Below are 24143 nucleotides of genomic sequence, written 5' to 3' on the forward strand. Positions count from 1 at the left end.
TCCCACTAAATCCTTTCTGGTGTCACACTCACATATGCAGCCCTTTCCCATTCCCACATAACCACCATGCATACTCTTGCTTCTTTATAAAAGTCCTTTTGTGGCTTGAAAAGCTCATATCAGAAACAAAGCTGTTTAAATCTCTTGTGATTTCTTATGTTTATTCTTTTGGCATCTGAGCACAGTTGCTAGAAGTCTGAGAATTGTTGCTGCTCCTGTTTGAATTTGTTCCCCTCCCCACCCTAAACCAGGTGACATTTGTAGCTTCAAATTGTATAGCAGGGAGCACATTCTCTCAGGTCTGAGTGGAACGGGAAACAACACGATGGGGCTGCAGCTTTAGATGCTGCAAACAGCCCAACTCTCCGTATTAAAAATCAACCACTTTTCTGGTTTAAAGTATGAACAGTCCATCAAAAAGCTACATGAAATCCATTTTCTGGGTGATGGAATGTAGGCCTGCCTAGTTTGCTTCCTATTAGGTTATTAACACTTACTGCATCTGTAACTGCTGGTTATTGAAGGAAGAACTTAACTTTCTACCAGAACCCTGGGACTAATTAAAACATTGCCATTAACGTTTAATGAGAAAGTTGTTACTTGCACCAGTAAACTGGCTTAGACTCTTAGTCCCATAAAGCACAAATGGCACATACTGAACCATAGTTAACAAGCGGATTTGGGGAGAAACGCAGTCAGAGGAGCGCAGCTTGTTGCATAGGTTAAAAATGATTGGTTTCTTTCTTCTTACTTTCCCCACCAGTACTGGATATTATATATGCTAACTAGTATTCATCTCTCAGCAAGGCACCCAGACCTTGTAGGACCAGTTCTTTCTTCCAGTAAGACCTTTGCATTATAAAACGGCCCAGACAAAACATCCCCAGGGGAAAATCCCATGCTTATAGGAACTTCCAAGCCATAGCACCATTTGCTTGCCTAGCTGCTTGACTTGGGTGGAGGAGAACGGCCTGTTAGAAAGGAATGGCCAACTCAAATGGAGAAGAACAAATAAGACACTTGAGGGTGTGTCTAATGGATCCAAATATCGAGGGCAGGAAAGGAGGAATTTTTGCTCTTCTGTGCCAGCCTTGGGCAGAGGAGCAGATCTGGTAAATTTTAGCTCTGTATCAGCCAATTCTGCTATCTTATTGTTTGTACATGCACATGGCAAACTAGCCAATTCTATCTTCCCTGGTACCAATTATACCTCATTTAAAGTGTTTGGATTTACACTGAAGAAGCGTCATATGAGGAGAGTAACGTTTGGAGACTACGGGTCCTCATTATTATAAAGGTTAAAAAAAAATACCACAAGCTATTGCACAATGCATTTACAGAGAGAATGGCAAGAGCAGTGAATAGTGCATTTTATTCCAAATGCTTCGTTTAACAAAGATTAAATACACATCTGAACACTGTCATTTTGAAGTACATTCCTAATCTGGCTTTGCTCTTGCTTATAACAGTATAAATCAAGAATTACTCTACTGAAGTCAGCGAAGTCATTACCCTGTATTAAACTCAAAAGAGAGTGAGTCTTGCTTTTTACTTCTACAGCAAATCCCATTCAATTCAGTATGAATACAGCAGTACGTTTAAGTGCAATGCAAGAACAAAGCCAATTGGTAAACCTGTGCCCTAAATTCGGTACAGAGTTCTTGAGCTGAATTTCCATCTGAGTACTCTTGAACACTGCAGCACTAAATCTCCTTTTCCTGCAGTGTAATCTAGTTTCTTTCCCCCAGAAAGAATTATATTTTCCTTTTTTGTAAAGAGAGGCCACATGAAACACATGGTTGTCTTCTGAGCAAAAACCTCAAAGACCGTAGCTTATATATATTAAAAAAACAACAACCCACAAACTTCTGTTTTGAAGCTAAATGCAGTTTTTGAGTCTATCAGCATTTTTTATTCCATACCAGTTTTCTGCATAGTGGAAAATATACACCCTTAGGAGGGTAGCAACTATGATAAGTCGTTAAAAAACAAATTGTCTAGGAAAGTAATTTTTTCCATTATGGAAGTGGCTTGTCATGTATTAATGAAATGAATTAGTCACATAGCACACCTTTCACAACCTCAAAAGAATTAGATTATGGCCCATACGTTCCCATGTGTAACAGGAGCAGCTCTCCTCTTTGTACATACACCACTATCACTCCACAGTTTCTGATTATGTTTTATTCATATGTAATCATAAATCACTCTCGAATCAGTCCAAAGCCTAAAACTAACAAAACCAGTTCATATTTCTGGCATGAGCTATTCTATTTGCACGTCTTTCCAGATTAAGACATTTCTTGTTGTGATATGGAAAGATTCCAGGTACGAGGTGTTCAATAGGAAAAGGTGACAGCATGACATTTAGGAGATGTATGTGTGGGGAAGGGAGGAAAAACAACAGGGAAAGAAAAGAAAGGCACATTTGCTTTTGACCACTCGGTAGAAGAAAGTCAACTAAGCAGTAGCCTCCCAATTAATCCTTTGATTTAGCACTCTGCTTTCTGGGACTGTTCAGAGTAGAGCAGGCTCGAGGGGTATCTCATCAATATATGTAAATAACTGAAGGGAGATTGTGAAGAAGAGGGAGCCAGGCTCTTTCCAGCGGTGCCCAGTGATGGGACCAGAGGCAATAGGCACAAACTGAAACACAGGAGGTGCAGTCTGAACGTCAGGAAACACTTTTTCACTGTGAGAGTGACTAAGTGCTGGCACAGGTTGCCCAGGGAGGTTGTGGAGTTTCCATCCTTGGAGGTACTCAAAAGCTGTCTGGACATTGTCCTAGGCAACTGGCTGTAGGTGATCCCCTCTGAGCAGGGGGATTGGACAAAGTGACCTCCAGAGGTCCCTTCTGACCTCAACCCTTCTGTGATACTGTGATGCTGCCTTGGTCTCTTGTCAGTGAGAAAGTGAGGCGCCTCATTTTCTTGGTGGCTCCTTTCAATCAGGAACTGCAAATTTTAGAAATGCAAAGGGTGCTTCAGCAGTCAGGAGCTCTGGAAGGGACCCCAACAAGCATGTAGAGTTTGCCGTGAGAAGGAATGAAATGCTTGTGGGGTCAGAATGGGCAACCTTACATGTGGCAAATTAATAGAAACAAAGCAGGAGTGCAAGAATTACATATTACTTCCACTTCAATCACTCCGAGTAACATTCCTGTCATTTTTGTATCAGGGAGGGAGAGCTGTGACATAACTAATAAATATACTTCAAGTATCACCTGATGACTACAGCTTTGTGCCAGTGGCATTGGGAGCACAGGAGGGATGCTGAGAATTACTGTGAAAGGACTTGTCATGTGCAAAAGCAAAGCAGAGAAATCTGAATGCCTGAATTTTATGACATTTAATTTCAGTGCGGACTACTGAGGCCTTGGTGGTTTCTGGGGTTATAATCATGATTTTCAGACTGATTTACCATGTCATTCTCCTGCACAGGATGAAGATAAGCATATCAAGGTGGGGCTTAGGTCCAGGAGCTTTACAGTACTAGTTGCTGGTGCTGCAAGCTGCAACACTTTGCTCTGGCCATAGACAAGAATCCCAGACTTTGGGTCTGCACTGTGATCACACTGGGGGAAACATAGAAAAAAGGGTCACACACCTCCTCCATCTCCTGTGACTAGCTTGTCTTCTTGAATGCCAGCTCTCCTACATGCTAAGAAATAGCTGAGCTGGACTTAATGCAGTGGTGGGCAGCAGAAAAAATTAGAAGGCAAGTTCAGCGCCAGGCTCAACACTGCCTTTTCTCAGAACGTCCCCTTCCTGGAAGAGCTTCCCATCAGCACGGCAACGCAAGGTCGCAATTTCTTTTTCTTCCTTAAGTGCATTTAGCAAAAGGGCAGGATAGAGGAGGCTGAAACTTTCACAAACATGAACTCTGTAATGCTAAGCTGTGTTCAAGCAAAAGTGCAGCACTTTCAAACCATACCTGGCACATTAGGGCAACCCTGACGAGCAAGATAGAAAAGTGCAATTGCAGCTTTAATGTAGAAGTAGCAAATTTCTGTCTGTCATATTGAAAATACAACATCTTGCCAAGTTACAAAGAAAGCATTTTTTTCATAATCTGCAGTAGACAACCCTGTTATCAAATAATAATGCCTTCATCTTTTGATGGTGCCGTTGGAAGTGGAGAAGGAGCTCTTTTCACGTCTTGCTCTATTTTGCCTCTGCTTCTAATAAATACAGATGCCTGCAGCTGAAAAGCTCTATGCTAAAGAGCCCAGGTTTCTCTAACAGAGACCTCAGAGAAGCACTGCTGGGGTTAACATATTGTTTTACCCCGGCATATACAAGTGTATTGCAGAAGGCACTATGCAAATAGTGTTCACAGAGTTTATAATTTCCTGTTGGAACAGCAAAGAAAAGAAGGTCATTGATTTAAACCAGAGAATACAAATGATTTCCTGCCCACAAAGCTGCCAAATGCTTGGAGTTATTGATTTTTTTTTCCTCCCTGCTGCTAACCAAACACTTCTGGTCCTGTCATGGGCATCATCAGCTTATTGACTAAGTAAACATAACCCATTAAGCTGAACATTTTAAAAATAGTAGAAAATTACAGTGGCTATAGTAAAAAAAAAAATCTGCATTCCAAAAAAAATAAAAATAAAAAGGAGAGGAAAAACAGTTCCTGAAGTTAATTAACTTTTATGTAGATTCAAGTTTCTGGAATTTAGGTTTGCATCCAAAAGAGAGAGAAAGGAATAAATTGAAAGAAGACTGGAGAAAAAAAAAAGCCCTTTCCTAAAGAAGCCAAAAAGGGGAGGGTGCAGGGAAGTGGGTACTTCAAATTTTAAGACCCCGAGGAAAAGAAACAAATATTGCAAAATTGAGATTGAAAGGGTAAAAAGGTGTGGCAGCAGCATGGTAAAGGCATGTTTTTATTTAGTTATTTACTTATTAGCAGCAGGAGGTCTGTGCTGTTGTCTGAATATTTTTTTTGAAGCCAGAGCCGAGCACAGCTGATGCCTGGCCTTGGAACATGTCAGTTTGAAGATAGCACGTACGGTATTAATAAATGTAGAACAATACTTGCTGTCAAGTTGGTTACAAGGCAGTAGTTCACTGAAGGGGGCCTGACAATGTCAAAAAGCATTAGACCAGAGCCAGCAAATGCTTTATACGCCACAGCTGAACCCAAAAGATGAATTGATGCCCTGGATCTGACTTTAAGGCATCTGTCTGCTCTGGAGAGCGTGTGTTTGTCTGAAGAAGCAGGGAAACAAGTTGCTTTTCTCTCCCCCTCCAACCATCTGCCTACACACGGAAGGCAAGGAGCAAGACATGAGAGAACAAATCGTAGTGTATTCTAAATGGACAGCGATGCCTTGCAGACAAAATAATCTGCAAAAGTAGGAGCACACGCTCAGGAGAGATGTTCAGAGGCAACTCTGAACAGCAGGGAGACAGCTACCAGGCTGGGACACCACAGAGAGGGCTGGCTTTCCCCTGGGACTGGCTGTTGCAGGTGCGGCTGCTGGCTTCACTGGCCAAGAGCCTTGCGGTCCTTTGGTGTGAGAGCTAGCAGCGAGAGAAGAGACACCAGGAGGGAAGTAAACAAGCAGATTACAAAGTGATGAAAAATAAGGGTATCAGCCTTCTACAGTGACTTGGAAGAAGGTGTGACCGTTTCCTCCACCCCCTCAGCCTCATGCCTGTCGACTGAAGAATACTATTAAGGCAGGTAGTCACAGATTATTAATGACCTGTTAACAGCTGCTTTAATTTTCTAATAAGTGCCAACTGTGGCTGCTGTAATTATTCTGCTGGTCCTACAACACGCCCTATGCCAGGGTGCAAAATACTTTTTTTTTTTCTGGAACACGTTGTGGTAGCTCTTAACATGCATGTACTGCACATGGACAACTTCGTACCTAAGTAAAATTACATCTTAGGCTGTCAGCGCATTTTGCAGCCATTAAATGTTGCTATCTTCCAGCGAAGTAAGAACCAGGAAGTGTTTAGTCACTTATTTTTACATGTGTGAATTGGGACACCCAAAGTTTATGATTTTAGCCACAGTGATACAGTGAGTCAGTCCCTGAGCTGCTTATGAAACCTGGGAGCACCGTCTTCTGCTTTGCCCACGCTGGTGTCTTATGAACTCCAAAAGCCACAGATAAATTGGAAGTAACACTGAGTAGGGGCTTTTTCTATCTAAGCAGAGGTCCCTGGGAGTAACATTGTACAAAAGTGATGGTATCTCTTTATCACTCTTCCTAATTCCCACAAAGAGAGAGCTGAGTAGCATGTGATGAGAAAAGAAAACAAAAACAAACGGAAAAATGTGTGTGTTGTGGTCAAAGGCAAAGTCTTTCCTCTGCAGCCTTCAATTTAAGAAATCTGTGGCCATGGATCCCTGCCAGCGTCATTAGCAGCAGTGATTCTCCGCTAACTGGTCCTGTTTCCTTTTCTAATGGATCACAGCACACCTGTGTGTCTCGTGTATGCCACATTTGTCAAATTTCATTGTATTTAGCCCTTGGTAATCTAGCATTTGATCAACAAATCCCACAAACAAGTATTTGAAGATTACGGTAGCAGTAAGTTTATGAGGAAATAATGTATGTTGTTAGCAGCCCTGTTTGAAAGTTACTAGTGAGGGTGTGTCTTGAAAATGCCATAAAGCAGCCTAATTTTCAAAGATCCCAGCACTTTTAGGAAACAGTGATCCTGTAAAGGTATCGGCTGTTGAGCACACACAAAGCACTCAATGTTTTGAAAAATCTCACCCATCAACAGTACGGAAAAGTGTGGTTTGTGCTTTTGTCCGGCTTTTGGACTGTCACACCTCCTTGTTGGGCAAAGCCCTCTGCTGTAGCTCTGTAGGAAAAGCTTGTCCCCGTATCCCTAAAGGTAGCTTCGCTGTAGGAAACAGCCCTGGAGTTGTGCTAAACCTGTCTAGGTTCAGCTAGGTTTTAGCCTAAGAGAGGGGATGGTGCATGGGCATGGACACAGCCCAGGTCTCTGGAGACCAAGTGCCTGACCTGACACAGGCTTCCCGTTCCATGGCACTTGTCGTTCCATGTTTTTCTGCCACAGCTCTGCAAAATGAAAAAAATCCTTGCCTTCCCTAACAGGAGCTATAGAAGGACCTAAGATTTAGTGAATAAAATAGAGACATAATTTAAAGCATTAAACAGAGAGACATTTTTTCCCTCAAATCTTTTCCCACACATGTTCTGAGAAGGAAAATATGGATTGCAGTCAGCTGTTCTCTGAAATTCCTCTTGCTCTGACTCATTTTTGGAAGAGAAGCTGATTCATGTCCAACTGTCTTGTGAGCATCCAGCATATCTTTTCCTTTTTCCAAGGGTGGATGGATAAATCGGTAGCTATTCCTCAGATCAAGTTAAAGGTCTGACTCCAGATGCTGCACCTGCAAACGGTGTGGCAGGTTCCACCACTTCCTTCGCCCTTTTGCTCTGTCCATCTCCATCTCGCGCAGCTCTGTGCACAAGTTAACAAGCTGGATCTGTCTGAATGGAAACCTTCAAGTACTATGGGAGTTTCTTTTCTTTCTTCTTTTTTTTTTTCAATGGTTCCCATCATAACTTTTTTTCCCTTTTTGTCTTCCTGAGAAAAGAATGTTTCTAGGTCAGAATCCCTGTTGGTCTTGTGCTGGTTTTGGTGTTCAATGCTTATTAAAAAGTCACGAGTCTTTGAGGTTATTTTTTCCCCAGATCTTAATTTGTGTTAACAGATTTAGCTGATACTGAACCAGTTCTGCTCATATGGGCAAAGACCAACTTCTGGAAACGATCCAGGTGTCCAAGATGTTCGAAAGTAATTAGTTTTCCTCAAAGCCTTAGGCTTTAAGTGTTGATCTGATGTATTTCAAAGGGACTTGACTTCCAGAAGAAGGGTAGGGTCAGCATTTTCTGAAGGAGGGGCCCTTCTGGGAAGGCTGTAAAGATGGGCACTTGAAATAAACTTACCACATCTGAGAATCTGGGGGGATTTAGGGCAGCATTTTATTTATTTTTGGTTTTCAGTAGGAAGTATGAATAAGAGCAAGGTGTTTGTGAAGTGCCAAAAGTATGTACTGCTATAATACTGTATAATAAAAGGCATTATATCAGCAAGATGTTTGGCCTTAGGGCTGCAAAACTTCCCGTCTCCGCTGATATTTTTAAAGGCTTTGTAAATCGGGCTCCATGCTGATCACAGCAGAGTAGATCACATCTTTTACCCCCTCATTTCCGGAAGCAGACACATTACAAGGGAACAAGCATCATATGATTTACACTATGTTCCTGCCTTAAACATTTTTCCCCTGTGACTGCCTCCCCTGGCATTCAGTTCCTTTAGGTCACTGCCTACTGCGTGCCTATTTAATGCATGCATGTGGATCGCATTATTGAAGTTAGTAAGACTACAGACAGGCATAAGCCTTATCAAGATTGGAGTTAGGGACTGTAAACTTCCAGGCAGGTACTAACTTTTAACGTAGCCACGTACAGTTCCTAGCCCAATGACGTCTGCATTACTTCTATGAACTTTTGTGACCATTTTTCTCTTTACAAGGTAAAATGTGACCTGTTAGCCAAGAAGGTTATTACAGACTCCTTGTGTTTCTTGATGTTTTTTCCCCATCTCAGGATTTAGGAAGTTGACTTAAAACTAGACAGGTTGTTGGTTTTGGCTTTGAGAACTTCTCAGGGTCTTCGGCATAATTAATGTATTGGACACAGATAAATGCCCACAGACTGGCAAGAGAGCCAAGTAGTTACCACTGCATAGAAAGCATTGCAAACTCTTTGAACTTTCCATGAGAAATGGTTTGGTACTCTTCAGTGATCACTTACCTTGCAGGTTCGGTGAACCTATTCTAGGAAACTATATACAAAAAATACACATCACACTACAAAAACCTCCCTGGCTTGACAGTCCACTTCTGATAAGCTCCTGCTAAGCACAGAGTGCTATTCCCTCTCATCCTGACAGCATGAGACAGTCAAAGGACTATATTTGCTATTTCTTTATGTGATTCTTGTGTTTTAACATGCCCATTTGGAAGCTGGGCTGTGACGCATGCTGTGGGGAGGCACGGGTACAGCGTAGAGCAATTCTTTTGAACCTTGGATTGCAGCACTCGTGACCTCACTCCCAGCGGCAGGGGAGCCAAAGTCCTATAGTTTTCTCAGGTAAACCACGCACTGTTAAACCATAAACACCACTGATCTTTTCTTCCTGCACCTTGGATGCAACTTTTTCATTTACCCTACTTATGAATTCTTACTCTTAAATCCTTTGCAATTCACCTCTAAAACACAAAAGGTGAACATTCACACCTTCCTCCCCCCTCCATAGTGTCCAATTACAGAAACATACAATTAGGGATGTTAATGACAGATTATTAGGCATTAACCTATAACGCCATGCTCCAATAACAGCAAAAATGGGTCACACTGTAGGTATAATTATCCTGCTTGTCCAATAACACGCCCTAATCGTGCCTCTTTTCTGTGATATCCCTCGTATTCCAGTTCAAAGCATGGGCAGCTCTAGTTGTCTTGGAGGATGATCTGGAGTGGGTTGTCGAACTGGCTGGCACATGAGCCTGGCCTTCAAAAAGACGGAACAAACTAGGTTGTAGCATCTTTGCAACCTAGGAGAACAGCAAAAAAGGATTTAGGCACCTGCCTTGGTTACCTGTAGTTAGGAAGACAGACTCCATTTCACAGAAGGATAAACCGAGGGATGGCAGGAGAAGGCTCCTCGGACAACAGGAACGGTGGCCCCACCGTTTCTGTCCTGTCTGCCTGGCACTGGGGTGGTGCAAGAGTCTGCAGGGGAAGAGGGCACGTAGAGGGGTGAAGGTGGGCAGGCAGGAGGAAAAGAAATGCAGTACAGGCGAGACCGCCAGATGAGACTGCGTAGCTTAAGAGCACGTGGGGAAGTAGTCTGTGACAGTGGAGTACAGAACACATATGAAGATATATAAATATATAGAAACATGCAAACGAGAGCGCCCAAGAGAGGAGAAAAAGGAAACGAAACTAAAATATCTGTAGGCACCGTGTTAGGCTTTGTACTAACCGAACAAGCAACCTGCGTTGTAGCGTGTGCCCCAGGAGATGTGATACAACTACAAGAATGAGGTGGCTGTTTAGAGTCTTTAATCACTCTATTGACTACTTTCACTTTCCTTGTTAATTAGCTAGCAGCAAAGGCAGAAAATAAACTTTATGCAGTTTCCTGGCTTGCCAGTAATCTTCCTCATACAGAGAGTTGTCCCTTCAAAGCATTTTAACCAGGGTAAATTACACATTTCTAGGAACCAATCCACAAGGAGACCCTGGAAGGGACCATTTCAAAGCTGGCTGAAAAGGTGTTTTACCTCCCTAAATGCCGAAATACGCCTTTTCAGTGCATCTAGAGAAGAACCACTAAGGGGAAAAAAAAAATATTACTCCTACTTTTGGTTTGACTGTGAATTAAGCAAACTTCTTTCCTACAAGTTGCTGAGGTTTTGGTGAAGGCAGATCGTACATGCAAAGTCTTTGGTATTTCCGAACGTGCTAGCAGGGGGCACAATTTGTGCTGTTACTTCTCAGAAATGAGGTAAATAGTATGTTGAGACTATTTCCGTGAAAAAGGGGAAAATAATATGCTGAAATGATGATCCTGTCAAAACACTTTTGCTGTACTGTCCTCTCTTTGGTGACAGTACTGATGATGAAGGTATTTTGTAGACAGCGGGTGTCAAGAAGCTGTCTCTAAAATGTTGTCCTGGCATGTTATTAGTATAGAAATTGGCTCACACCCAGATGCCTTATGGATCTTACAAGATCAATGGATGGGTAAGAGAGCAAGAATGTGAAATACAAGTGTGAGCCTGTGCTTGTGTGTGGTTTGCCTGACATTATCCTCATCTCCTGTGACTTCCATGACTACCTTGGTGGCTTATAGAAAAGCTGGACCTGGGGCTGACTCAAATCCCACCAGTCCAAGGGAGAATTTCATTGCAGAAGGGTTAGGCAACAGTTCCAGCCTTGAAGTTAGATGCTCAGGTCCACGTTCAGCCCTATTAATAAGTTTTAATTTAATAGTAGTCTTTTGCCAAAAATATTCAGTGTGTCACGCCAACACCTCAGGACTACAGTGGTTCAAAGTGGTTTAAAGGCTCCCAGCTGCTTGTATTGGTGGCCTGGCAGTATATTGTCTTGGCCAAGTGCATAGGCAGCAGCCCAAACTGAGATAGCCAGCAGCGATCACACTGAGTTCGCATGGATCAAGTTGCTTCTCTTTGATTTTAGAGCAATATTATTGTTTACTCTTTGTCTGAGATAGCACCCAGAAGCTGGAGGTGCTGGTGGAGCTTGGTAGTGCCAGGAGGAGGAGAAGGAAGAGGAGGAGGAGGAGGAGGAAATGCCTTCCCCAAAGAACCTGCAGCCCCAGCTCCCTCGCTGGAGTCTGAGGCAAATCAAATGAATGTTTGTGGCTTGGTGAAAATGCCCTTGCTTCACCACTACCTGCCTTTGGTGGAGGTGCCCGAGACCAGTCTCTGCCACGTGAATTTCAGAGACCAAAACAGAAAATCTGAATTTGTTGAAATAAGGGAGAATCTCTTAAGCCCAGCCTATTTTTAGAAGATCCTCTGTGGAGAAAACAAAGTCTAATTAAAAACAGACTTTATTGTTGCAGTAACCCACCATTTCACATGTGACCCTGGGAGTCTTCCACCTCTCTGGGTTTGTTAAATCTTGTTAACTGCCTGAGTCCTGCTTAGTTTCAAAGTCAAGTCTGAATACTACCTTCTCCACCATATCTTAATATTTTCAAGTCACAAAATGAACATTACCCTTATTAGGAAGCTCTGCTTTTTATTATTTATTTTTAGAGAACACTACTTACAATGATTTAATATCTCTTCTTTTGGTTACTGTAGGCTCGGTGTTTTTGTGTGTGCTAATCTCCACTTAATCTTTCTTACTGCTGCAAATAGCACAGGGGAAAAGATGTTTTTGCAGAACAGCATAGCTTGGAAATTGTGCTTTTTTAAATTACCGGCTGTGAAGAAATCTGTTTTTCCACCAGTTGACTTGCATACTTTTTAGTGGTATAACAGGTTCTGAAGGGAGATCTCCGCCACAGATAGCAACATGAACTTCCCTCCTTAGGAGGCAATTGCACATTGTATCTATAAGATTCTCCTAAATGCATTGTCTTACAGTTACTCCCTTTGTGGCAAATGAAGTCAAGGGGATTTGGTCCTTCCCTTTAATAGCCTCTACGCTTTGCAGGCTGTAAGTAATTTTCAGAAAGGCTCAGGACAGGAGGCACACCTCTGGGCATGTCTCTGCTTCCCTTCCCTAGCGAGCCACCTCCATGGCACTTCAGCAGAGCAGCAGATGGGAGCAGCAAACACGGTTGGCCAGAGGGCAGAAATCCTAGCGATGAGTCCTCGCAGACAACAGCTCCTTGCTGGGTTTCGGTCTTCCAAGAGCTGACACCATTAGGATCTCCAGTGTCATCATTCAGAAGTCATCAGCAGCTGCATGCCGAGGGATGCTCAGGGATTTAGATGCAATACCCAGACATCCATGCCACAAGGGACCATGACGGCAGGGAAGGGGAGCAGCAGCCCACCTGCGAGGGATGCACTGGGCTCCAAGGACACCTTTGTCTCTGCTTTTGGAAGCTAACAGGGAATTGCGGGGTCAAAGAGAAGGTTTGCAAGGTCTTGAGAGGCTCATTAAAATGCATAGCTCTGAACCTCTTCCTGCAACGTTCTGTCATAGAACTGGCTTGAGAAAACAGCTGAGAAATAAGTGGGAGGAGAGCATCAAGGGCTAGCCTAGGGATGGGGTGATCCAGCTTGCGGGCTTCCCACTGCGACCGAAAGCAAGCAATGGAGATGTTCTCCCTGTTACGCCAATGAGGACCTTCGCAGAGCTGGTGCGGGCTGTGCAACTTGGGTGCACCTCAGCCCCCCATGTCCCTGACTCACCAGGACCGGGAACGTGCGACGGCTGCAGGCAGAGGCAGCACATTAGGAGCAGCCAAGAGTGCTGCATGGGGCAGCAGTGCTTGCCAGGATCACCATTTCTCAGCTGCCAAGCTTCCTTGCCAGATGGCACCATCGTGGCATGGCACCATCGTGGCGCTTGCGGCCGCTGACCTGCTGTGAGCAGAGGTGGTGATGAGAGCATGTGCAAGCCCGTGACCGATCAGCGTGAAGCTCCTCTTACTTTCCATCCCCCTTGTTTGGGTGCGAGCAGACCGTGAGACCTAACAAACCTCAAACCCGCTGACAGCGAGTTGCAGAGCCTCTAATTTCCGCCCTTTGCTAGGCAGGTCCCCTGAGCCTCGGTCAAAACCTCCTCACTGGTGCAAGAGCTCCACGTCTTCCCACTTTTATTCAGCAAACTGCTGGCAGCACCCCCCACCCCCAGACATTTGCGTTCAATTACCCTGAATTTCATCACAGAAAGCAAATTTTGCCTGGCCGCAGCTTTGAAAGGGGCAAAAGCAAACGTCGCGGGTCACAGCCTGTTACATCTGATCCACTTTCCAGATTTACCACCTTTATTTTTCCCCCCCCTGTTACGTGGTGTTGGTGTCATCCTCTTGGCAGGATGAATCTTATGGGAAACTCAGATTGATCAGATTTTGCAGTTTGAAGGGGGGAAAATAATGTTATAAATTGCGATTTAAGGAAAGTTGCAAACAGAAGCAGGCAAGCAGAAAGCTCTCGCTGTCCTTGTGAAACAACCACTGCCGTTTCTCTGTAAAAACACACTCGTACTTCCTCTGCTGCAACTTCTCACGCCACTCAAGTTCCCCAGGGGAAGTGAAGAAGAAAACTCATCAGAGAAACAGATCAGGAGTGAGAGAGATGGTGACTGACTGTACCAATGGCACAATTTGGGGATTTTGGGGCATAAAATAGACATAATACCCACATGCTTCTCTGGGTTGCTACCATTACTAGCCATCCATAAATTTGAAGTAAATTAAACAGTGGACTTAAATATTAAGAGCTCTTAAAATCAAGGGAACTAGTTAACAAGGAAAGCCTTCAACTAAGGGATAGCATGCGTTATGATTGAATGCTAGTGCTGACAGGGCAGTAGATGAAAGTTGTACTTGGGTTGTATTCATGGTTTCCCTTGGGCTAGAAGACGCAAGAGATGGCGTACGGGCATGTCAGCAGAGTGGTGAGCAGAGGGAGGCTGCCCGTGCCACCCTGACCCGGCCACGATGGGAAGGAGTCCTGACATTTGCCTCTCCACCCTCTCTAAACTGTGGTTGTCGGCAGAGCAATACCTGACTAACGCATACCTGAGGGATGCTAGAGGTGGTTTTCACAACAGGACTCAAACAGCCTTGCCCAGGTCACATTTCTGTAAGTGGTTTGGGCCTTGGTTTATTAACCAGCTCTCGCTGAGTGTAACACTAAGTCACACCATCGTGCCACAAGGATCGAGGTGTGAAGCCTTTGGGATTAGAAATCCCATATGGCTTTGCCAGGTATTCCCATGTCTATGTGCCTACATCAAAAAGGGCTGCCTTTGGCTAATTTTTTTTTTTTTTTTAAATTCCTATCAAGACCATTCCTCCCTACCATCCCAGCTGCAAGAGAAGCAAGAGCATTAAGCCGATACTCGGATGCTCGGTCAAGTCCCGTCCTGCCACAGCCTGAAGCAACGTGCTGCTCTCCCACTGACGACTCAGCTCAGACTCCTACTAACCTGCTGCGGGCAGGAGCATTAGCTCAGGCTCTTCAGGCCACACGGTGCCCCCTCTTACCCAAACCGTGGAAGTGTTCAGCAGATTGACTTTCTCAGAGGTGTTTCTTATTCTGCTGGGTCATTCATTCAAATGTCAAAATTGTGACTCATGAAAAGGGCAAGCTTGGGCTGGGGGGGGAAGGAAGGAAGAAAAACAGCTTGCAAGAGCCTTCCTGTTTATCCACGGCTTGGGAAAAAAACCAGCACAACAGAATACACACACCCTGGCTCCATTATCTTTGCTGGCACAGTGCTGGCTTGGCTCCGTCCCTGACCACTCCAGGCCAAATCCATCCCTGCCGCAAGCGTGTTTACTTTAGAGGAGTTTACTCGAGAGAGAAATCCAGCCCCCGGAGCCTGAATGCTCGCAGTGTGCGAGCGAGCGCACAGGCACCAGGAGCCCCCGCAACAATGCGCCGTGCCGCTGGCCCCTGGCCACACCGGGGAGGTCATTTTCTTCTCGGCAATTAGCGAAGTGGTGGCATCGCTAAAAGAAGTTGAATAAACACATTCAACCCGGCTGGGTCCCCCGTTTGCTCTGTTCTCACCACCCTTCCTTCTGGGCGCGCGGTGGGGCCCCAGCAAGCGAGAGCTCAGTGCTTGTGCACTGAGCTTTCATTCAGGCCTGGTTGGAAAGGGCTTTTAGGAAAGAGGAGGAGGGGGGAAATAACCCTTTAGCTTTCTTCTTTTACAACAAATGTCTTCCCTTTCAGGGAGGAAAAATGCCAGCTTCTCTAAGAAAACTACAGCAAATGGCTGTTTTCATGGGACTGTTCAGCGGCGGGGGATGCATCGTGATGTATAATCTTATGCAAAGTAAGTCTTGGTGCTGTTAGCAACCTTATTTCTCCTCTGCCCCTTTCATTTGCTTTTGTGTAGCAGGGAAAATAGCAGCATGCAAGCTGTGAAAAGCAGATGAAGTTAAGGGAAGTGTGGCCCCTGGGTTCTGCCTCCGTGGGCTCCGCTTTGTTCAGCCCCAGGGCTGCTGCTCTCCCAAGTGCTGCTGCACTCATTTCCAGAGGCGAGTATTGCATAGGAAGCAGGCTGCTGTGGTCAGGAGAAAGTCTGGATTCTGGGGGGTTTCCTGAGGGTGAGGGCGAAGTGAAAGCGTAGGCAGTAATGCAGGTTTTGTTTCTTGCTGAGATTTTACAACTGGGCCGGAAAAGAGGACCATCTGTGAAAAGGTATTAAAGTCTAGCAGTTTTATCTGTAAATCTCTCTGTGGTGCTGGCCCTTAAACACAACACGCCTGTGAAGTGCTAAGACATCATTAGTTTCTCCTGAATGAAGGGCCGATAAGAGCACTCAGCACTGAGAAAACCAGGGCAAGGAGAGAAAAGCTAGACAGGTGCCATTGCTGTTTATAGACAGCTCTAGTTGCTACGTGTCTTTGGCCAAGAATCCAAATTATTAGTCCAAATGATAGATGTTTATTTTCTCTAAAATTGTTTCTAGATATTTAGCATCAGACCAGAAATAGGCTTTGCTTCTCTCGGGGGGGTCCCATAGGCCTCTTGGCCCTATGCCTCTCCCTTGCTAGTACTATCAAATGATACTGCTTTTTCTCTACCCTTATATGAGAGGATGCTGCCAGAAAAGCATAGCCAAGCCTGTTCCTCAAGCCCTCAAATAAGCTCTGAAACCTCCCCTTCATTTTACACGTATTAATAACAAATCAGACAAGGGTGGAAAGCAGGCTTTCATTTTAGGCAGCTCATGCCCTCAAGCTTTGGAGTACATGACAGATAAATGATCCTCTTACGCTTTAAAATGCTGAATCTGGCTTTAACAAGGACATTAGCATTTTTTAATTTTCAGCTTCAGCATTATTATCTAGAAACCCCGGGGGGGGGGGGGCTGGGGGAATGTCACCCCCTGTGCTATACAGAAAGTCAAAAGGCTCATTCCCTGCATCACTTAGCTGTGCAATCAAGTGGCGATGGCTACTTCTTGCTCTGTTGCAATATCAGTGGCCACCAAGTAGCTGTCTGGTAACTTGGTGACAAGCCAACCAGGCTGTTGAAAGGACACTTTCTGCTGCAGAGTGTGTCCTTCTGTGACCTCCAACAGACAGGGGAGCCACACTGGGACCCTTTCTCCCTTGGCCCACATCCCAGTTCCTTCTGCTATCCCAGTGCACAGAACTGGCCCATACTGGAACCTGTGAGGAGCAAGTGGCTTCCATAGTGGTGGGAGCGGGGGGAAGAGGGGTGCTTCCCTCCCCTTCCTTCAGGCTGAAGGGAAGTTTGCAGACACGTGGTCTCTGCGAAAGCTTGTACAAACACTCAGGTAATCCTATTTCTACTTGCTCTCTTCACCTCCACACCCTCCTCACGGGAGCCTCCACAACCAACCCCAGCATCCTTTCAGCTCTCCGACTGAAAACGTGTGGACAAACAGATTAGTTGGGCATTTTATGTCCGATACACGGACATAATGCTAACAAGGAACAGCTGAGCAGGAGCACCAGGAAGCTCAAACCCATTTCCCCTCCAACCTGCAGGATGAGCACAACATACTTGTAATGTGGTCTGGGTGGCTCCTTGCCATGATCTGTAGGCACTAAAGGGCTGGCGTGCTGCAACCCCTTTTGCTGGAGCTCCTTCGGATGGCCCAGGGGGCCGGGGAGGACCAGCGCAGGCTGCAGCCTAGCAAAGCTGTTTCTATGCCAACTGGATGCTGCCTGCTCACAGGGGATACCTCTAATTAGGAAAAGGGGGCAGCATCCTTCTGCCTCACGCTCCAAGAGTAATACCGACAGACAAAAGACCAGGAAACAAACCTTACACCTTGTTTTAAACTCTTTGGAGAGCAAAGTTGCCAGAGTAGGATTTTCACACATGCACACTCTTAGCTTAACTCTGCCCTTCTTGATGTCAAGAGGGTGAAGTTCATCTAGAAGCACATCTAGACCTCTCAGCGGGCAAGCCTTAAAACTGTTTATAAGTAAGTCTCTGCCTCCATAAGGAGGGTCGGCACATTTCCAGCCTCACAGCTCTGCATTGTGCAGTGGTCACCAATGGACAGCATTTCCCAGCTATACATAGAAACCACACATTGATAAATAGCAATTTACTACAGTTGTCCTCCAAATGCCAACACTGCAGCATCCAGTCTACTGTGCTATTGTTAATGGTCAAGCAGCAACTCTAATGGCACTTCTTTGTGCCTCCTTCTTAATGCACCCGTCAGTAGAGTTGCAGCTTCATGGCTGCCATTTGAAAAGCTGCATCAAGACCACAGCAAGAGTTTCACAGCAGCAGATCCTGTCTCAGACCAACGTCTGCAAAATATTCTCCATTCTGTACCTCCTTTAAAAAAAAATTCAATTACATTCAGAATATTTTCAGATATTCACCCTTATGCTTTTTTGTTTTTCCTTCTTTTCTTTTTTGTTCCTTTTAGATGACGTACAAACATATGAAAAGCAGGGAGACATAGCCATAAGCTGAACTGTATATCAGTATTGAAGAGACTGTATTCAGTGCCCTCTTCACCCAAGTGAGCTGAATAACGTTACAGCTCAGCACTGCTTCTCTGATGTAAGCCTGTGTTTCCTCCTTTAGCCAGATTTCTCCTAATTAATGGTTTCACAGTGTTTTTCAGGGAGGGTGTGGTAGTCTGGAGGAAATGTCTTTTTCTTTTTTTTTTTTTTTTAACTTACGTTTTGATTTTAAGTGGACAGTCTCCTCACTACCCTGTTTCTCTCACCTAGAGAGCTTTGCCAGGACCCAGTATTACCAGCAGGCTTTGGAGCAATTGAACAGCAATCCCGATGCCCTGGAAGCCCTGGGTGCCCCCCCTCTTAAGGTTCACAACATCCGACTGACGGATGGGAGTAACCGTGTGGACACAGAAAGAGCACAGGTAATGCTGGGGAGGCAGTGTCATAGGGCGGCTTCCCAAGGCACCAGGTGACAAGAGATCAGCTAGGGGATTTTCAGCAGGTCACGAGTGACTTGGGGGCACTGGAAGGCCGTAGGGTGGGATGCCAGTTGATTTGGAAGAGGAGTGGATTTCCAGAGCATAAATCTATGCTCTAATGCAAGGGACTAGAGACAGCAAGAGCGGCATCTTCATGTTGTGCTATATGGGCACATCACAGAATGCCAAGGGGCCTCCCAAGTCAGTCAAGCCCCCTCCTGCTACTGTAAGCCACAAAATCATTTTTGGAAACCGTATCAAGATCCATCTTTAAAATAGCAGCTGCCTCCCTCTTCTCCCCAGATACGTCCCGTGCTAGTTTTTAAAGCTTTATTCAGAACAGAGATTTATAGCTGCTCACCAGCTATGCTGTGGTACAGCACAAATGGTATGGTTTTTAAAAGCACCCGTAAATCTGTGCCACGGAGGACGGCTGCCCAGCGCAGGATTACATAGTGACTGGAGAATGCTGCGCTGGGTTCTAAATTATTGCACAAGGCTGCCTTGCGTCAGCCCAGGGTTGGGGCGAGGCAAACCTCGCAAACACAAGTCCACTTCCACGCTGGGTTGCTGCCTGAAGAGGACTTTCCATCAGTGTTTTTACCTCTTAATCCAGGATGCTCTTCCCTGATTTTACTCATGACACAAAATGTCCCTAGCGACTTCTCCGGGCAACTCGCTGAAGGATCTCGTCACATTTGAATCATTTTGTTTCTCCTGGTGACTAGTTTTGAGTCCTGGAGACCAAGCAAGGGCAGTAAGGAATGGGGCAGATGGTGCAGTGAAGGAGGGGGGCTGTCAGGGCAAGAAAAAAAAAAAAAAAATCAACCTTTAACCAACTCTCATAAAGCTCCACTTTCCATCTCAGTCCAGCCAGGCTTCACCCATGTGATACCCTGAGCCAAAATGTTTCCCAGTTTCCCAGGTTTTAGAGATTCTACAAGGCAACATATCTAAGGCAAAAAACGTGGGAAAAAAGCACAATCTCTTATGCTGAAAAGAAGGAGGAACCTGTCCCACTGATGTTTTCCTGCGTCACCTTTTAAGAATGCTGGTTTCTCAGGTGACTCAGGGTGAAGTCAAACCCTGCCTTCTGCCGACCTCACCCAGGACACAAACCACCAACTTTCTTCTCTGCTTTTTCATGCTCATAAATATTCATGTTCTCATGAAATAAACTAGTTAATCATCATTGATGATTATATCATAGATCAATTTACTGACTCCACAACATCCCCAGCTCCTGCCTACTGGGCCAGTTGGAGAACCCCTGCCATTTTCCCTTTGTGATTGCAGTACCACCAGCAAACACTACACGTGAAACATTTATTTTATTCAAATGTTAGACCAAGTGCAATTAGCTGTGGTCGGTGCTGCAGCTCCTAGCTTTGTTTGTTAAACAACTGAGTGATAGAATTTGTGACACTGTGAAAAATCATTGAACATCTCATTGCCTTGATGCATGTTAATGTACTGATCTGTAGAGGATCTCAACCTACAGGCTTGTTATGGTTATGGGAAGCTCTAGCACAGTGCAGGTCACCTCTGGATCACCATGCATTCTGGTAAGGAAAGGTGTTTGCTCATAAATATTTCAGAGACTGAGTGGTTTTTCCCTGGGGGTTGCAGCTGTAACACAGTACATTCTTCCAGCAGAGAGAGATTAATGTATGGCAGAACAGGCATACTTGTATAGCCATACACACGTTAGCCATTTGAAAAGCTTAGTGAAACTCTGAAATACATTCAAAAAAGTAAAATTAGCATTTAAGTTAAAAGGGAGGTGTTGGGTCTTTGACTGTAGAAGGAGTAAATGTCCATTTCAGTAACATGCTTCACTGAATCTTCAACATACTTTTACATCTGCAGATAAAGTTACCGGTATCTGGAACAAAGTCAGCGGGGTACCTCTATATTGACTCACAGATGGACCACTCCCGTCAATGGTGCGTACTGGGAGAAACGTATAGATGCAGGGAGAGAAGTGGTAGGAGAAAAGAGTGGAGCAGGATATTTGCTTTAGTCATCCGTGTTGCTGAGATCATGCACACAAAGGAAGAGGAAATTCATGTCTGAAGGTCTTGTGAAAGGTTATTACCGTCATTATGACAAAAAATGTAAATTAGTTGAGAAATATATTGAACTCATCCCTATGAATACAAACAGAACAACACGAGCCATTCATTTGTGTGAAATGTGTTCTACAAACTATAGCTCAGTATATATATACAAATACTGTGAGGCAAGGTAACGTATTGTCCCCTCCCACCCCTCTTCCCCATGAAGGTGCAAGGCCGTTGAACAGCAGCCCTAACTGCAGTCTAGTATCTAGTATTGCTGTAGGGGAATTATCTTACACATCAGAGCCTATCAAGGTGAGCTAAAAATCATGCAGGATTTTTTTTTCAATAAACACAGTCTTTATAGTGCTAGAACAGAGATATTACAGTAGAAGGATGGTCTGATTCCACATCATTACATTTTTTTAATACTGAAGCCTGAAAGCCTCTCTTGTCAAGGGTAAACTGGTTCCTAGAATTGAGCAAAGAATTGCTACATGAACTTGAAGTCCCCCATTTTACACGAGAAAGTTTCATTAAATGCAAACCTCCTCACATGTACTTGTTCTCAGAGGTTTTTTAGGCACTTTGGGTAGCTCTATTTAGAAACCCAAAGCTATAACATTTTTGCTCAGCTGCCACCAGCCATATGGTAATGTTTTCTTTTCATAATTAGATGAGCACAACTTACTGTATTTCTCTTCTGAATAGCTATGGGAAGTAAGGTGTAAAATGATCGGAGAAAGGCATTAGGCTGGGACTTGAGAGGCTCAGGACCAGACCTGGCCTCCTCCCTAGTGACCCGGGACACCCCCAGAGGTCCCCAGCCACCTTTCTTGCACACCTCCGCTTCCCTGGGCTCTGATCTCCTCACTCCTCCTCATTCTCTCCTCACAGATGGAGGGAAATAACAGTTCCCTCCTGTTTCACTGAGTTACTGTGAGGATAACTGAAGATTGCAAGATGTTAAACTATGGCAGTAATTGAAGTGCATACATCTCAGAGTTTTGTTTTAAAATGAGCTCTCCATGCATTTTCTTCTGCAAGCTTTTCTTCTGCAAAGGGAGGGGGAGAAGCATCTTCTATAAAAGGGTTTGTGGCAGACAGATCTGTCAGACTTAACTGTCTTGGATTACACGTGGGGTCCTAGCTCCACTTGGGGCTAGGCAGGACTTAGTGTCCTTGCACCCAGCTGAGGAACTAAGAGTAAAATGGCTTGTTCCCATCTGCTCCACAAAGAGGAGCTCCCGAAATCCCCGAGAGAAGTAACAAACTTGTAATCGGGCCATCCTGGTGGGGCTCTGCAAAGCGTGCACGTGGAGGCAACGAGACCGATACGGACACAGTAAAAAGGCACCGGGAGGTGAGCTCTCTCTGCAAAAGTAATTGAGGCTCTCAAGCCACTGACATGCTTCAGACTCTGAGTGAGCAGTCTGTCCATCAGGGGTTATTTATTTATGTAGTTATTAAAAAAAAAAAGAGCACAACTGAGAAGAAGGGAAATTGGGAGTGCGTGAGCTGGTTTGGACCTGGGAGGGAGCGTTTGCTTAGGCGCAGGCAGCACACGGATGGGGAGGGCGCTCGGAGGTGAGGGCGGCCAAGGCACCAGTCCTGCGAAGCGATGCTCGCCTGCCCCGAAGCGAGCGGAGGGAAGGGCCGAGACCCCAGGCCGTGCTGAGGGGAGCGACCGGTTGCTCTTTCAAGCCCTGTTTTAAATGAGGCAGTTGCTTGTCCCAGGTCGGGTGGAGGCGAAGGACTGAGGGAAGAGCACAGAGGTGTGGCAGCCTAATTACCTAATTGTACGTACTCGGCACCGACTCTAGCAAAAGCAGAGCTGGGCGAGCACCAGGAGCTTTTGAAAAAATCCTTAGTACCCCAAAATAATAGTCCTTCCCAGCTGGAAAAGCAGCCTCACAGAGTTGGGTTTGGAGCAGAGCTTAGGGGAAGGAAAAGGCCTCCCCTCAGCCTCCAAACAACACAGTTTCCCCTCTCCTTTGAGTAACTGCCTTCGTAGCCCGTCAGGGTTTCAGCAGTCACATTGAGTGATCGCACAGTGTTCAAACCCCTCCAAGCCGGGATAATTCCTTAGCAACACAGCCTGGCTCCACGGCTGGAAAGGAGCGGAGCAAGGAATGCACCCGCAGGATGGAGAGGAAGAAAGGCACTGGGTCTGGGCGGGGGAGGAATGTCCTGTCTAAAAATAGCTAGCAGGATTTTATTCGGGTTGCAACAAATAGGAACATGCATCCCAGACCTTTAAATCTGGGCTGCGCTACACTATTAGGGAAAACAGCTTTCAGAAGCTGGCACTCGAAAACCAAGTTTTAAAACATTTGAGAGAATTTTTAAGAGCAATGAGTGCGTGGAATGATTTGTTTCTCCCTGTCAGCTGTTTCTACACTGACTTTACTACTATATTAAAAGTGATTGAAACAACTTAAAAATCTCTTTTGGTTTGTGTCAGCTGGTGCCTTCAGGATGTCACCCTGAAACTGCGGGATGGTCAGAATATTCCAGTTTACCACTCCCCCGTGGAAAGCATCGGTGTGCAAGAAGGCTAAAAATCAAAGGCAGCTGCTTCTCTACCTCCCATTGAGCCAAAGGAGCCATTAACCGATTGCATCCCACTGTGTCTGTGAATGTACACCGTTGTCACAAGTGACAATTTCACTTAATGGGTGCTCTCAAGACAATTTTCTCTCTAAGATTGACCTCATCATTGTCATAATTGTAATTTCTTTCTTTTGCTGGTTTATTCATGTGTTCAGCAGAAGCCTAAAATAAATATCTTGCAAAAGACTTGCTGTTCCAGAGAAGTCATGTGTTATGCCCTGTGTGTACTGGTATTATGAATTTGAAATAAATAAACAAACTGCCAGGAAACTGAGCTTTTCTACAATTGCAGACTGAAGTCAGGACAGTTGGGCTGCTCTGTCATGGCAAGAAGACTAAGTCAGCTTCTTAAAGTGATTCCCTTGCTGCTCCGGTTTTTCCCTGTTTCTCAACAAGGTGTTACCTAGAGCAGGAAGGACGAAGCAGCAAAGGTGAAGCTCAGCAGCAGCCCCCTCCACTGCTAATGAGTAAGTCACATATCAGGTAGATTTGCACCCTCACAGTTGTCATTAAAAAGCAGAGGCCACTCCTCGTAACTTCCGAATTCCAGGAAGAGGCTTGCTACTCGCACTGCTCACGCTCAAGGTCGATATAACAGAAGAAGCCACTGTTTCACCCGAGCACTGCCCGACACGAGTTCGGGAGAGCACCTTCACTCTCCCACTTCTGCTTAGGGAAGAAAACACACAGGAGGTACAAAACAGGTAAAATACTGCCACGGTTCAGTCAGACTACAACAAGAGATTTTGACTGTGTCTTGATTCTGTCAGTGCAGCAGCTCAACCAAGAGAGGTAGAGAA

The 24143-nt window shown here is 45.1% G+C and overlaps 1 protein-coding gene across 8 annotated transcripts in view; it reads left to right on the plus strand.

Annotated features, from left to right (window-relative positions):
- Positions 1-23527, plus strand: part of COA1 (cytochrome c oxidase assembly factor 1) — a 56292-nt gene extending 32765 nt beyond the window's left edge. For 7 of the 8 annotated variants that reach the window (XM_075142945.1, XM_075142944.1, XM_075142947.1 and 4 more), the window contains 4 exons: positions 15460-15562; positions 18462-18613; positions 20540-20616; positions 23195-23527. In XM_075142945.1, the coding sequence (XP_074999046.1) occupies positions 15469-15562; positions 18462-18613; positions 20540-20616; positions 23195-23291 (420 nt within the window). In that variant the 5' untranslated portion in view covers positions 15460-15468 and the 3' untranslated portion in view covers positions 23292-23527. Of the gene's footprint in view, positions 1-14565; positions 15195-15459; positions 15563-18461; positions 18614-20539; positions 20617-23194 lie in introns of all 8 variants that reach the window. The other variant, XM_075142948.1, reaches the window with a different exon arrangement.
- Positions 23528-24143: the final 616 nt, after the last annotated feature.

The sequence above is a fragment of the Calonectris borealis genome, chromosome 2, assembly GCF_964195595.1.
Source record: "Calonectris borealis chromosome 2, bCalBor7.hap1.2, whole genome shotgun sequence".
NCBI classification, from domain to species: domain Eukaryota; kingdom Metazoa; phylum Chordata; class Aves; order Procellariiformes; family Procellariidae; genus Calonectris; species Calonectris borealis.